General features: G+C 55.5%; 4 protein-coding genes across 4 annotated transcripts; 2 read left to right on the top strand and 2 right to left on the bottom strand.

The window, feature by feature from the left end:
- Positions 1-413: 413 nt before the first annotated feature.
- On the bottom strand, positions 414-1402 carry EV422DRAFT_529323 (uncharacterized protein). Its single transcript, XM_053070328.1, has 2 exons — positions 1019-1402; positions 414-826 (listed from the first exon to the last, which is right to left on the bottom strand). Exons 1-2 carry the CDS (start codon positions 1357-1359, stop codon positions 658-660), a joined length of 510 nt encoding a protein of 169 aa, XP_052925783.1. The 5' UTR covers positions 1360-1402; the 3' UTR covers positions 414-657.
- Positions 1403-1443: 41 nt separating this feature from the next.
- Positions 1444-2484, bottom strand: EV422DRAFT_595518 (uncharacterized protein; the record flags this gene model as incomplete). The annotated part of the gene is made up of 2 exons (XM_053073596.1): positions 1444-2017; positions 2096-2484. The coding sequence occupies 2 exons, from the start codon at positions 2482-2484 to the stop codon at positions 1648-1650; spliced, it is 759 nt and encodes a 252-aa protein (XP_052925782.1). The 3' UTR covers positions 1444-1647.
- An 844-nt stretch (positions 2485-3328) lies between these two features.
- On the top strand, positions 3329-11766 carry EV422DRAFT_595512 (uncharacterized protein). The gene is made up of 20 exons (XM_053073595.1): positions 3329-4341; positions 4415-4473; positions 4547-4604; positions 4680-4708; positions 4765-4918; positions 4993-5119; positions 5186-5348; positions 5428-5553; positions 5634-5815; positions 5907-6005; positions 6070-6281; positions 6364-6613; positions 6701-7891; positions 7987-8624; positions 8705-8980; positions 9051-9296; positions 9368-9471; positions 9536-9626; positions 9699-10980; positions 11068-11766. The coding sequence occupies exons 1-20, from the start codon at positions 3472-3474 to the stop codon at positions 11691-11693; spliced, it is 6783 nt and encodes a 2260-aa protein (XP_052925781.1). The 5' UTR covers positions 3329-3471; the 3' UTR covers positions 11694-11766.
- A 735-nt stretch (positions 11767-12501) lies between these two features.
- Positions 12502-14212, top strand: EV422DRAFT_496149 (RFX DNA-binding domain-containing protein; the record flags this gene model as incomplete). Its single annotated transcript, XM_053067854.1, has 2 exons — positions 12502-13356; positions 13439-14212. 2 exons carry the CDS (start codon positions 12502-12504, stop codon positions 14210-14212), a joined length of 1629 nt encoding a protein of 542 aa, XP_052925780.1.
- Positions 14213-14733: the final 521 nt, after the last annotated feature.

Here is a 14733-nt window from a genome sequence, read left to right as displayed (position 1 = left end):
TTTATGTTGTGCGAGTTGAGCGAGCCGCGACGATTATATCTGCAATATAATGAGCTTGTGCAATGCCAAGCTGGACTCGACGCAAGCGAAACCGATGCCCTTCGTGAGGGCGGTCCGATACTGACCTCGGACTTCGAAGCTCCGTATTTCCGAGCGGAAGGCAACGATCACCGGTGGGGTTTTCCGTCTCTGCTTAGCCTTCTGGATTTCGTGCTTTCCTTGATTTGCGTCCTGTCTTATAAGGTTTCGCTTCGCTGCGTGCACTTCTGTCTCACATCTGAGGCGGGTAAGGTTGGGACCACAAGGTTTTAAGCGACGGACAACTCCGATGCTGACGTAAACAGTCGCGTGAAGTCATTCGCGACTACTAACAATACTGGACGTCCAAGGACAGGGAGGGCATGGATCTGACCCTCCATTCCCTCGATGCACTCCTCACAGAGTGATCTCGTCTCGCCGAACCTGGTTAGCCAATCAAAGGTCAGTCCGGTTGCGTGGCTGAAGTCCGCAGGAGGCCGTCCTCGAGCCTGGACGCCTTCAACCATCCCAAAACTTACACCTAAAGTGGTACTCATACCCGTCACATCAACCGCGGGAGGTCATCTGCAATGAAATTCAGATCCGAATCGGATCACCAAATTGATATGGCGGGTACATCTATATATAGTTGTAGACAGGGCGTTCTTTATATATGTATACATGAGAGGTAAGCCTTTCCTTGAGCAAAGGCTGATCCGCCATCTTGAACAGGTTCGAACGAATGGAAGGAAAACAGGCAAACGAGAACAAAAGTAAAAATCCAGCACCTGCAATGAAGGCCAAGGAAGTGAGTGACATACTTGACGGCCGATTCCGGTTTCCCCGATGTGTTTCCCTCTGTGAATGGAAGAGAAGGTCAACTTCTCGAGCCTCGGTTTTCCGTCATGTCGTTGATAGATCGACGAGGGGGCTGGCTCAAGAAGGATTATGCTCGGACGTCGGAGGGTGGTTTGGTTAAAGTTCCCTTCTACGCGCACAGATTGGACTGGGGTCGTGGAGAGTCTGATCGACGCTCCCGTCGTGACAGGCCAGGCCGTCCTCCTCCTTCGCACCGGGATGGTCTTGGAGAAGATCACTCTCGTAAAGCACAAGCTTAGGCAGTGCGTGGGACCACTGCGGATTCCTTAGGAATGACACTAGATTCTCTCTGTTTGTGTCTTCCCAGTCTGTGAGGGACGGCTCGGTGTCGCTGTCATAATCGATTATCGTCGTCGAATATGTCGGACATGTTGGACATGTTGGCGGATGGTGGACTACAACGGCGAGGGGGGACCCAGAGTGGACGATGCGTTGTGTTGTGGGTGGTACAGTACAGTACATCTTGCCAGAAGCTTTGCGGTGAGGAATGTAAGGACGCTGTTTAGTGACTCCAAGAGTCGGAATTAACACGATTCGACAGCATAACACATTTTCTCAGAATTGAACCCAGCCACGTTTTGGCTGGTAGAATGGAAGTATCATTGAAAGGGTAAATGCATAAAATATGGAAACATATATAGCAGGCACCAGCTTGCATCACAATGTAAATGGGAAAGCGACAGCAGTGAAGAAAGGGAATGCGTACTGGTATACTATCTACCCTATAGACAACTACATTTACGCCAATATTTAGAAGTTGCAAATATCATATTTTCCATTGGGATAAAACGCCGGGGGTGTCGAATCCGCATTTCCATAGCTCCACTTCGGATCAATCACATTCGCGGGCACCAAATGATCCGCAGCGGGCCACATATAATCCGAGCTTCTATAATCGCTCTTGGAATTGGGCGGGCAGGTGTTCGCGAAGAATCTGGTCTGCTGATCTGGGAACACCGGGTGATGCCATTTTCCAAAGTAGAGGAGAGGGTGGCCGAGGTTGTTGGTGGAGATGGAGGACCAGTTGTACCAGGGGTGTTTCCCGTCTTGTTCCATCCAGGCGCCTGCGGCTGTCCAGGTGTTGTCGGGTGAGTTGCGGGTGAGTTTTATGATCGTCCATCTAATGAGGAAATGCGGCTGAGTCAATGGTAGCGACAGCCAAGAGAACGGGACTAGATGGTGAACAGTAGAAACTTACTCCCAATCATGACGATGCCCCGTGTCCTTCGAAAAGTAAACATCATAAAGAATCCGAAAACTCTGGTCCTTCTCACAATACTGACTCAACCAGTAAGTAGGGAATCTCGCTCCAAGAGTGTTGTCTCCCTTCCACGGGGGCTGCGGGGTACAATTATGATCCACCTTGAACACATTGCAGTAGTCGGCAGCGTTCCCGGGATTCGGCTGCCCATTGACGACGGCGTCGGTCGGGGCGCAGGTTTTTTCGTCAAAGTGCCAGATGGGGGCGAGGGCGCTGGCGGCGTCGAAGGGGTTGGTGGCTAGGAAGTCGTAGGAGAAGACGGGGTTGGCGGCCGCGCTGCTGGAGAGCAGGAGGGCGGCCGCGGAGGCGATCAACTTGAGGAGCATGATGACAGGAGATGGGGGATGGAAGGTGCTTATGATGGACGGACGACCTGGATGCATCATGGAGAGTGCTCTCGTCCCTTGGCTTTTATAGGGTAGCCCTCCGGCTGCATCGTCGGCCCGTACGGAAGGAGGAGCAATCTTGGTCACGTACCATCACACCCCATAACCTCTCAAGTGCTGCCCGACAGCTTTGCAAATTCGGGCACGTGGCAACGGCCGGGAACATTATGGGGGAACATATATGGAGGATTGTGGGGGAGCCTACCGGTTCGAAAGAGGGGGCTACAGATCTGATGAGAGGTCGCAATTCGTGCGCGCGTAGCTCACGCGTACCACGGCCCATCTCTCACACAGTATACAGTACAGTCACCTCCGGGTGCCTCCGTCCACCAAGGTCCACCAAATGGCGTGAGTTGAAAACCTCGACTAGATTGCGGACCAAATTGAGAAGGAGACGGAGAGAAGTCGGAGAAGTCAGGTCTTTATGGGCCGCGTGTTCTCCTGTTGCCCTCTGCATAGATCCGATTTATTGCCGTGGAATGGATGGTTCAACAAAGCAAGCATCTGAGCTCCCTCTTCTCCCCTCCTAGGAATTGCAGTGCTCCCGGGAGACAGAAGTAGTAAGCTGCTAGACAAGCAGTCCCGGTTTCTATGCCATCGTATCATTAGCAACTCGTCTCGGAACAGGAGAACAAATGCTTGACGCGGAATCCCCGTCCGACCACCATCTTGATTGGCGAGATAGCCTAATCATGACTCGGCTGTGAATTTTGCATATGCAGATGTAGTATGGACGGTTGTGAAGAGAAAGAAGGGGACCGACCCGTTTGCAGCCGTTTCTGCCCCTGTCAAATGTCTGCGAGATTCAAGCGGAGATCGATGTTGAATACCGCGTTGCTGTCAATTTTGATGGCTTGCCCTTGCTCCCCGTCCTGACCAGTGAACGGCCACCCGCAGCGTATCAACACTACTTACACTGAAACAAGTATGCTGGCCGCAGAGGCATCCCGTCCTCCATCTCATCCTTCGTCTGCAGCACTCCGTGGACCTATTGTCGTGGGCTCTCTTGCACGGAAGACGGATAGTTCCTTCAGCTCCCGTCTGGTGTCAGAACATGCAAGAGCAATCCAGACAGCTTCCGATTCGGGCCAGTCCGATCGGTCCGTCAGCGCCGCCACTAATGCAACAGCACAGCATCCTCCCAATGTGAAAGCCAAATCTGCCACCCACCCCACCAAACCTCCCAAACGCACAGCCCAAGATCTCTGGGCCCTCGTCCGCGCCTCTTACCTCTCCCAATCCAGCTCTCCCTCCCCCGCCACCAAGCGCCCGCCAAACATCGGCGCCTCCCTAATTCCCTACCCGCTAACCATTCGCCACGGCTTCCAACCCAAATATACCCTCCGACATCGCCAGCAGCAGGTCTTGTGTGCGTGCTCGCATGTCAAGATCCCGACACATCATGCTGAGGGGAGGATTACGGCGGATTATGCGGGAGTTGTGAATGGAGACGAGGATGGGATGGGAGGGTGTGAAGCTGGGGAAGTGCGGTCCGCGCCAGGTTCAGGGTCGGGGAAACAGATACACGGGGCGGAAAAGGACGGCTCTAACGGCTCCGACTCAACAAACACCCCATCGACATCCACACCCGCAGCATCATCACAACAATCCTCGTCATCGGCCTACACATTCGTGACAATCGACCGCACCCGCACCGCGACGATCTGGGATATCGTCGCGGGGACAGCATCGCATAAACCGCGGGCGGTGGTAAGGTGTCCGATGGAGGTGGAGCAGATTGCGTATGTGGCGAGGATGTGTGTTTATGTCGGAGTTGGGTGTGGGAGGGGGTTAAAGGTGGGTTTTGGAAAGAAGCTTTCACGCACTGGGATTTCGGAGGATTCGGTAAACTGACGGTTTTTGAGAGCAGTTCTTCAACTCGCGGTTTGAATGCGTTCAGATATGTCGAACTGCCGAGCCAGTCCTTTTGTACGGATCCTACGGGCTATCTCTCTTCCATGTCATCCATGCAGTCAACTAACATCAACCCATTCTTGTACAGTGTGAAATACAACAAAACCACTGGGGAAATCGTCACGGCCGGATCTCACGATATCAGTGTGAGTCGGGGCAGCAACTCCCCCGGTAACGAGCATATTCACATCTAACGCCGCGTTCTTTTTTGTTCGTTGCAGATATGGGGTCTCGAAGGGATCCAGATACGGTAAGCGTTCCTCCCTCTTTCACACGAATCCTCACAATGCTAACCCACTTCATCAGAAACAACAAAGCAAACAGCTCAGGCACCTACAAAGTCGTCGCAACGCTCAAACACACCTTCCACACCGAGTTGCCAGAAGAATCATGGATTTCGGATATCTCGCTAGACGAGCCGAATGGGAGGGTGTTTGCTGCTGTGGGGACGCAGATTGTGGTGCGTGCTGTGGATGCGAACGCTGCAGGACATTTGCGAGTACATTGCTGATGTGGGCTGTCCGATTTGTGTAGATATGCGAAACGCAGCACTTAAGCGGGACAGCCACAGCTGTGCGCACTATCTCCACCCGGCATGTCAAAACAATAATCCAGCACGACTTGTACCAGTACACCATCATCGCCTGTGCCGACGGCAGCAGTAGGTTACTTCTTCAGCTTTCTCATCTGGTCCTCCAATTCACTCACGCTTGCGCATTTCACACAGTCCAAATACGCAACATGGCCAACGCGATCATCCACGAGTTCAACGCACACACGCAGTCAGTCACCGCGTTGGCAATGTATCCGCATGGCCAGGTGCTCATGTCGGCCGGGATGGATTCGAGTGTGCGGATGTTTGATTTGAATACTTTTCGGGAGATTTATTGGTAAATTTTGAAGTCATTGTTTTGATCTTGCAGCCTTATACTGGATTGTTGATTATAAGTGTTTCTCTCTTTCCGGCAGCCTACATCTACGCAACAAGCCCCTCAGCATGCACGTCATCGACGACCAGCTCATGTACGTCCGCACAGCCGAAGGCCTACAGGTCTGGGGAACGAACCACATCAACTCCGTATTCGCGAACGTCAAGTACGTTGCACGCTCCTTCGTTTCCCTCCTCCACCCGCCCCATGCCCACTCTCCCACTCATAAGCCTCATCCCACGCCAGCTCAAACCTGACGACCCTCCTGCGCTCCGACGCCTCATCAACCTTCCCGCCCCGCTTGATCGCGCGCACGGAGGATGGAGTCGTGCGACTGATCTCGCCGGTATCGGGGAAGACGTTGACGGCCGCGTTGCCGATTTTGGATACGGATGTTGTTACAGCTATTGCTTATTCCGGGCGGACTGGTGCGTTATTTTGGGATCATTTGATTCTATGCGGATGCGGGGCTGGTTACTGATAGCATGTTTTCCAAACATAACTGCGCGGACATGGCAGATAGGATGTACATGATGCTCGGTAACAACGAGATTTGGGTCATCGCAACCAACGCCAACCCATGTGCCGTGGTCGATATCTGGCGGGCTAGCGAGTCATGTACGTTCATCCCTTCCTTTTCCCGTCTCCATCCCCTCACCTCTCACCCTTTCAACTTCAACAGCTCGCGAAGACTGCAACCTCATGACCCTCTTCGAAGGGCGGTTTCCTGATACCTTTCGAAATGCCCATACACCTGCAACGGGTGGGGCTACGCCTGTTGGGGCGCTGGACGCTGCGACGGTGGCGGGGGGTTATACGTTCTTGCTTGGAGCGACGCGCAATGGGCAGGTTGTGGTGTACAAACGGAGGGGGGCGGTGGGGGACCGATGTCAGGTATGTGTGCATTCCCACTGCCATTTTTGTTGTTCATCAGTCAGTGCATTGAATACGATGGACACCCAATGAATTCCGACAGCTCCACGCCGGCGAAATGACCCACATGATAGCCTCCACGGAGCACCAGCTCCTCTTCACGAGCGGGGTAGACGAGCACATCCGGATCTCTAGCGTGGTCCCGACGGCGTTGAATAGCGGATATGTGGTGCCGAAGATCGCGATCCCGACGCCTGGCGTGCCGCGAGTGATTGCGGTGTTGGGGGATGTGATCTGTGCCGGGTTGGATGATTATTCGGTGCAGATGTGGCGGTTTAATGTTGCGAGGAAAAGTAAGAGTTGTCGGTTTTCTTTTTGCGAGGCAAGGGAACGATGGACCGAAGCACCTGGATGGTGATTTCTGATCCATTCGCTCACAGGCTACACCCCTATAAACCCCCACAACCGCTCCGACGACCACACCGACGCCATCACCTCCATCGTCCCCATCCCCTCCCTCTCCCTCTTCCTCACCTCCTCGCACGACGGGCACCTCAAACTCTGGGACACGCAAAACACCCTCCTTCGCGAGATCCAATTCACCGAATCCATCAACCACATCGCGCTCGCATCCGACGCCGGCGACCTGATCTTCTCCTTCGAGAACCGGCTGGATATCATGCGGGGTGGGAGTTACCTACCCCCGGCATATGTGATGCAGGCGCAGAAGGTTGCGGGGGGGAGGTGGACGGAGGCGGAGGGGTTGGTGCCGTTTAATGAGTTTGATTTGAGTTGGCAGGATTTGCGACGGGGGGGTGGGGCGAGAAGGGTTGGGGGTGGGGCGATGCAGGGGCATGAGCATTGGCGGTTATTCCACGAATGTAATCTGGGGGTGCCTGAGCGTGCGATCACCGATGCGGCCACGGCCCCGATGTCCGCAGAAACATTGACATCGCCCGAAGAAGCCGAGTTCAACGCACTGATGGCGCGGCTGCAACTCCTCGCCCACCAACGTCAGCAACTAATCGACGCGGCACGGAAACGGATGGAAGCCGACCAGGCCGACATGGCGCGACAGGAAGAAATCGTGCACGAGGAGTTCCGCCGCTACCTCCAAATGCGCAAGTTTAAAGGAAACTCCAGCGTCGAGTTGGAGGAGCTTCCAATCGATTTTGAGCCGACCACACCGGCTACACCCCGTTCGCCTTCGGGTGAGGCGTCGGAGAAGGGGCGGATGGCGGGCGAATTGGAGGCTGCGGCGGGTTTGTTGGGCGAATACGCGATGGAGATGGATTCGCGGTTGAGGAACGCTATGTCGATGCGCGGCGGGGGCGGGGATGGATTGGGGAGTTATGGGGGTCGGCAGAAGGTTGCAGGGGATGTGGCGCCGAATGCGGAGGAGATGGAGATACGGGCGACGACGCATGACTACGAGGGCGAAATGAAAGGACGGCGGGGGTCGCGGATGCGCGGGGGTGTGGAGAATGATATTGAGGAGGAGAGCGAAGGGGCGGACGGGTCGCCGACGCAGAGGAAAGGCCGGTTTAGAAGTCGGGAGAATGAGAAGAAGGAACGCGAACTGAGGATTCGGTCGAGAGAACGGCAGCGGAAGGCGCTGCTGCGAGGAGAAAGTAAGTCTCAGGAACATGTATTTCACTCCGTCATCCATCAAGGCGGATTTCCAGACACCGAAAGCGAACGCTCACATCCCTCATTATATTATTAGACTCAGCCTCCGACTCCGACGAGCCCACCCCACGAACCAAACCCTACCGCCCAAGCCTCCCGACCCACTCCGAAGCGAAATCCCGCAAATCCCGGCGTCGCGGCTCCAAACCCGACGAACCTTCCCCCACCACCGAAACCGACACCCGGCGCAAATCCCGCATCCCCGCCCCCGACGGCGCCCTCCCCAACTCCTTCGTCCGCTCGCAGGTCGAATCCTGGAAACAAGCACATACCAACTTCACGATCACAGATCTATCTCTCACCGCGCAGGCGCAGGACGCGAACGCGGGGAAGCAGGCGGCGGTCAATAAAATCACAGCGGCAGAAGAGGCGAGGAAGAAACGGAGTGAGGAGTACAAAGAGCGATTGAAGGATATGCTTGAACGGTTGCCGAAGGAGGAGGAGGTTGTCGAGGTGGTTGAGGAGGGTGAGGCGGCTGCCGACGCGGCGGGAGAAGGGGAGGAGGAGGGTGAGAAAGGGGAACCGCCGGTGAGGTCGAGGTTGCCGGCGCATCGGATGAAGGTGGAAGCGCTGGTGCCGAGGGAGGTGGTGGTGAGGAAGGAGAGTGTGGAGGAGGAGGTGTTCCCGCCGGCGGTGGAGAGGTTGATGATGTATGATTGGGCGCCGGTTGATGAGGTATGTAATGTATAGGGGAATGTTTGGAGACAATAGTATCCACGCGAGATGTTGACAATGTGGCTCTTCTCCCTTCTCAGATCTTCCAACCACTTGAAGTCAAACCGGGGGCAAAAAGCCCCGCGGCTCCGTCGGCTCCGTCGGCAACATCAGCACCATCGGCAATATCAAAACCATCCACAACCTCCACCCCATCAAAACCATTCACAACCTCCGCCCCATCAACACCAGCACCGATTACCACCTCCGCAGGAACACCAGGGCTCACAACGACACCAGCAGCAGCACCTCCAACCTCCCGCCCAGCAACCCCACGAAAACAATCCCCCGCCATCCGCGCGCGCCATCGCAAACTCGTACGTCCGTCCTACTTTTCATGATCCATGTCCCATTTTTTGAACCCTCTCACACACCTCTGTCAACCAGAAACAAGCAAACCCAACCCCAACCCACCTCCTCCCCTCCATCCTCACAACCTTCCGCGCCCCCACAACAACACCCACAGACCGCACCGAGATCCTTGAATACATCAACTACCTCTACGACCTCGAAGGCATCGATGATGTCGGTGTTGCGGGGGTTATGAAGGCCCTTGGACGGTATTTGGCGACGCCTGTTGAGGAGGGGATGGACGTAGATGGGATGGATGAGGTAGGGGAGGAGGAGGTTAAGGTATGTGTTGGCGTTCAGGAGATATGGGAGATGGGGGTGGGGTTATTGAAGTGTGTGTTTTTGGGTTGTAGTTAAGATGCACGATAATGGAAACGATGGCGAAGCTGGCTCCGACGCATACGGAGGTTGTGCCGGGGTTGTTGGTGCAGAGTGTGGCGAGGCAGCCGGAGATCCGGTGAGTGGACGGAGCATCTGTGATGGTTTCTTGACCTCCGTTGATGTGTTTTCCCCCCCACCAGCGCCCGCGCGATAGAGTATCTGCAAGCTTTGGGTGTTTATGCGCCCGATAACAAGTTCCTGACGAGTGCGCTGGACGGGCTTATGGGGAAGGTAGAGAAGAGAGCTTGCCGTCCATGTGTTTCCATTAAAAGGTGCTCATCAAATTCTTCTCAATCTATTCAGACCCCACCGGAACCCGTCATCACACCCAAAGCGGGCGAACCCCCAGCCGACACCCACCCGGACCCCATCGCGCCCCCGCCGCCTACCTCAAAACCCCCGTCCCGCACCTCCTCCGGCTCGAACTCCCGCCCCACCTCCGCCTCCCGCCCCGCCGCCAAAAGCACAACCAAAAATGCCAAAATCCCACCAATCCCCGAAGAGCACCCCAAGCCCTCCACGCTACCCCCACCCCAACCCGATCTCCGCACCACAGTGACCAACTTTCTCAAAACAGCGTTACGAAGCTACCTGATCCGGGCAACACCCAACACGGAGGTACGCGCACAGTTGAAGGGGATGAATATACACGGGTTTGAGGTTAAGAAAGCCAAATCCGCTAAAACGGATGTGGGAAAACGGAGTCGGCCGGGGAGTGCTGTTGGGAAAGAGGGCGGTGAGACGGCGGAGACGAAAGGGAAGAAGAAGAAGGTGGTGTTTGATCCGAATCTGGTTATGGGGCCCACGGGTGGGGAGACCACGGCCACTGTGGGGGATGGAAAGCCGGTGGTTGTGCCGACCAGCGCGACGGTGCTCAAGCCTGCGATCAACACGACGACTGCGTTGGGGTCGACATCGGGTGGGACTACGGCGACTGCGACGGCTTTCACGATGCCGGATATGGACATGGATATGTCGGTATTGATGGAGTCGATCACGTACCGGCCGTCTCTTGCTGTTGACGAAAGTTACCAGACATCGGGTTCGAATGCTACGTTCCAGCAGAGTGTTAGGCGCTCGATTGCTCGACATACCGCCACGCCTCCGTCGCGGCCTACCACCCAAGGCAGCACCGGCAGCGGCAGCGGGGGGGTGAACGCACGGTCAGCAGTCAGTATCCTCCAAAACCCACTGACAGCCGACTTCATCACCGCGATCAACTTTTATATGCTGGACCTCCAACATCAGCAAATGAAAGCCGAACAAGAAGCGTTAGCAAAGCTGCGGGCGCAAGAGGAAGCGCGTGTGGCGCGCGCAAAGGAGGAGGCTGAACGCAGGGCGAAGATGGAGATGACTGCGCAGAAGGAGAGGGAGAGGATTGAAAGGTTGGAGGCGAAGAAGAGGGCGTTGGTGGAGGCAAAGATGGGGAAGGATGTGGGGGGTGTGAAGGGGAAGGCAGCGGAGAGGGAGAAAGAGGAGGGGGGTGGGGGGAAGCGACGGTTGGTGGACATGAGGACGAAGGGGATTGGGTTGACGCATCGGAGTGCTTGTCATCCGTCGAGGGAAACGTTGGACTATGATCAGAGTGAGTTTGGGAGGTTTGAGTCTTGTCCTTCAGCCTCGCTTTTCTCATGCTCTTTCACTCTTCCCCGGTTACTTCTGCTGCTCATAGGCAAGTTCCCGCCCCTATCCCCATCCGAGCTCTCCCACCGTTCGCACCACCACCACAGGCAAGGCGGCGGAGGCCAAAGCACCGATCTATCCATGCACATTGGCAAATACAACCGCTCGATGCCCATGGAACGCGTCAGCCTGTTACCGTTTGATCCGTTCGCCATCTCCCCACCGTACTCCAGCAGCAGCGGAATCAAGCCATTGACGCCATCGCGGGGAGACACCATGGCCAACGCGTCGAATCTTGGCAGTAACGGGTTCGGGAGTAGCATGGCGCGGCTTACGAGTGGATTCTCTGCTAGCCGGCCGCCGACCTCGGTCCCGTTAGGATCACATCTGCAGCCAACGCAACTGTCGCCGCAATGGCGGACTTTCAGCGTTGAAGACATAACTGCCGATGTTCTGGAACGGGAACTTATTGGGATTGTGCCAGGCGCGGAATTACGGTATATTCGCAGCGCTGGAATCAGGAGGCGAAGGGGTGCAACGGGTCAGGGTGAAGAGGACGGTGATGGCGGCTTGGAGGACAGGAAGTTCAGGACTCAGAGGAAGTATTTCATACCAGCTCTGTCTGTTGCGCTGGAGACGGTGGCAGCTGGGCAGACATATAGCCTTACGGATTAGGGAGCCCCATGTACATACACTAAGTAAACAATCGTACAATACCATCCAAGAGCGTAAGAAAGCTCTCTCTCTTGTCCTTGTCCTAGTGTTTTGAAGCTTCCCAATGCTCCAACGCGTGCGAGTGAGTTGCGCGTTTTCCGAGAGCGAGCATCAGCTGACATAAGCTGCTGACATAAGCGGGTGAGTCACGCCAGGCGCGCAGTCAAGTCGCCCCCTCCCGTCTTCAATCGTTTTCTCTCCACTCGGCCCTCGCTCGCTCAAACAACAACAACAACAACAACAACAACAACAACCACCGCCTGTGTATCAAAGAAGAACTGATACCTTACTCGTACTACTGACTCGGTGCAAGGTACGCACGCGGGAGAAGGGTCATGGAGGTACGCCCACAGCTTTGCTCACTTATCGTCTCACTTAGGAAGGCTTCCATCCTCACTCACTTTCTGCGTCTTACATTTAGTCACAGCAAAAGCTAGTAGACGACTTGACCTCCGATATCGCAGCAATGACCGCCGCAGCCCAGGGTATCGTGGAGGCTGACGAGAATTCTACTCTGCCCGTGGTAGGGAAACAGACATCGGTGGGAACGGCAGCCGGACTGGTGGGCCACGGGACAGTGGTATATACAGTTCCGGCAACAGGCGACGGCTCTCCACCAATAAAAGCCGAAGACGCTCACGCGAACACGTCTTTCACGGACCATTATGACGATGGAGACCACTCAGGCGACGAACACGAACACAGCGCACGAAATCCCGACAATGCTCGTGATACCCATGTCCCCACCGAATCCGACATGCGGCAACTGATGCTCGAATCTAAAGACACGCTCGAGCAGTTGGCTGCAAAAGCGGGCGAAACAGGTCCACAGGCGGACAAGGCGCGGTCCATCCTCGTCACACATTGGTTAATGGAGAATTACGAGCAGCGCGAAGGGATAAGCATTCCGCGGAGCAACCTCTACGATCACTATTGCTCGTACTGCGTGGATCACAAGATCGACCCGGTGAATTCTGCTTCGTTTGGCAAGCTCATCAGAAGCGTGTTCCCGGACATCAAAACGAGAAGACTGGGGACGAGGGGAAAGTCAAAGTATCACTACTGCGGAATACAGATGCGGAATGAGAGCGCTTCTGTGGCGCTTGGGGAAGGCTACACGTCGTCGATTAGGAGCTCGTCTGCACGGCGTGGCGAATCGCAAGCTTCGTCGCCGACACCTCCAGCAGGGCTTGTCGGGGATCATGATTCCGGCATATCTGTCCAACATGGTCATACTCAACACGGGAAGCAACAGCTTCAAAGTTTACAGCCATCAGAAGAATCGGTTGAACAGGGGCAACAAGGAGGAGGCGACACACCCCAAGACCAGCAACTCGAAGAACAAGACCCCACCAAATCTCACATCGCACAAATGCCCGCCCTCCCAGCCCTCGACCCATCACAACTTTCCCCAAATCTCGACTACACCGCCTGCCAGTTGTTCCTCGAGGGCTACAAACAGCACTGCCAGGAGTTGTTGCAGAGCATACAGTGCATGAAGTTCAACGAGGTCGAGGGGATCATACGCGAGTATTGGGAAGGGTTGTCGACGCAGGATAGGGAGATTGTGAATAGCCCGGATATTATTGAGTATATTTGGCGGTATGATTCTTTGCTGTATGATGTAGGTTTCCGTGCGCTTCATCTTCTACTGGCTCATGATGTCGACTGAATCGACATTAACATCCCCTTCTTTCTTCCATCAGACGATAATGAACCTCCTCCTCCCCAACGTCCTCCAAATGATGCCCATCCAAATAATTCAAGCCGTCCGGCAATTCGCCCGCCAACTCGAACCTTGGATGCTCGCCTCCCTGCACACACAATCCCCCCTCCTAACAACCCGCAAAATCGAAGTCGTCAAAGTCTTCATCCAACAACTCCGCCGCCACACCTCCCTAAACCACCTCGCCCAAGCCACCGCCGCCGTCCTCGACAACCCCGACCAAGTCGCCCAGATGCTGGCCGATTGGAACAGAATCGATTTCGAGAATATCCTCGATCAGGCCTCTTGGGTATGCGAGTGCCGGAAACAGGACGTGGTGCAGTTAATGGAGCTCGATTTCCGCGCGTTGTTATCCTCCGGCTCTTCCTTACAGCATTGGACGACCTGGCTCGAAACCTGCGTGAACCGGTTCCTCGCCCCCTCGCTCTCGCTCGACCCAACGCGCTACGTGTACGTCGCGCGGCAGTTTTTGTTGAAGTGGGCGTTTTTCAGCAGTTTGGCTATGCGGGATTTGACGTTGAGGAGCGCCACGAGTTTTGGGAGCTTTCATTTGTTGAGGTTGTTGTTTGATGAGTATGTGTTTTATCTGGTCGAGCAGAGGATTGCGAATGTTAAGGCTTTTGAGGAGGAGCAGTCGCAGGTGGTGCAGGCGGTGCAACAGGTGCAGGTCGTGGATCCGCAGGCGGTGCAGAGTTCGTCGGAGCATCTGGTGGCGGGGCTGGGGACGCCGCCGTTGGGACAGATGCAGTGGTGAATGGATGTTGAGTCCGTGGACTCGATCCCTGAACAGAGAAACCGCGAGGGTCAACACCGGCATATGCTGGCGTTTTTTTTTTGGAACAATACTATAGAGAAGTACGGTTGCGGGAGATTTGGACATGAGCCATCGTCGGCTCTCTGTACATGTACGTACCGCTCGGAACCTACGCCACTCCTCCGTCAACCTCCGTCCCCTCCGACCCTCGCCGAGAAACGTCCGGCGCCTCGTTTACCGAAACCTCCAAATGCGAGTCCGGCACCCGTACAAACGGATGACGAAGGGCTGGTCTCTGGGGATGCGGGGCGTGTCTTGCAGCAAAACGAAGTGGTGCAAATGAATGGGGCGATGATGGGCGGTCCTTAGAGTCGGGCACACGGAATATGGGAGACCCTGCTGGAGACGACAGCACATGTCCCCCAAGGGTGTATTCCTTCCTCCCTCCCTCCAAGCCGCCCACACACCCGGTCCTGCGCTGTTAGACCAATCCCGACGTATGAGGAGTCCCACGCGCGTCG

This window comes from Fimicolochytrium jonesii (assembly GCF_025526975.1).
Source record: "Fimicolochytrium jonesii strain JEL569 chromosome Unknown EV422scaffold_11, whole genome shotgun sequence".
NCBI classification, from domain to species: Eukaryota; Fungi; Chytridiomycota; class Chytridiomycetes; order Spizellomycetales; family Powellomycetaceae; genus Fimicolochytrium; species Fimicolochytrium jonesii.
The sequence above is the reverse complement of the archived record's forward strand: the minus strand, read 5'-3'. Positions and strand labels throughout refer to the sequence as shown.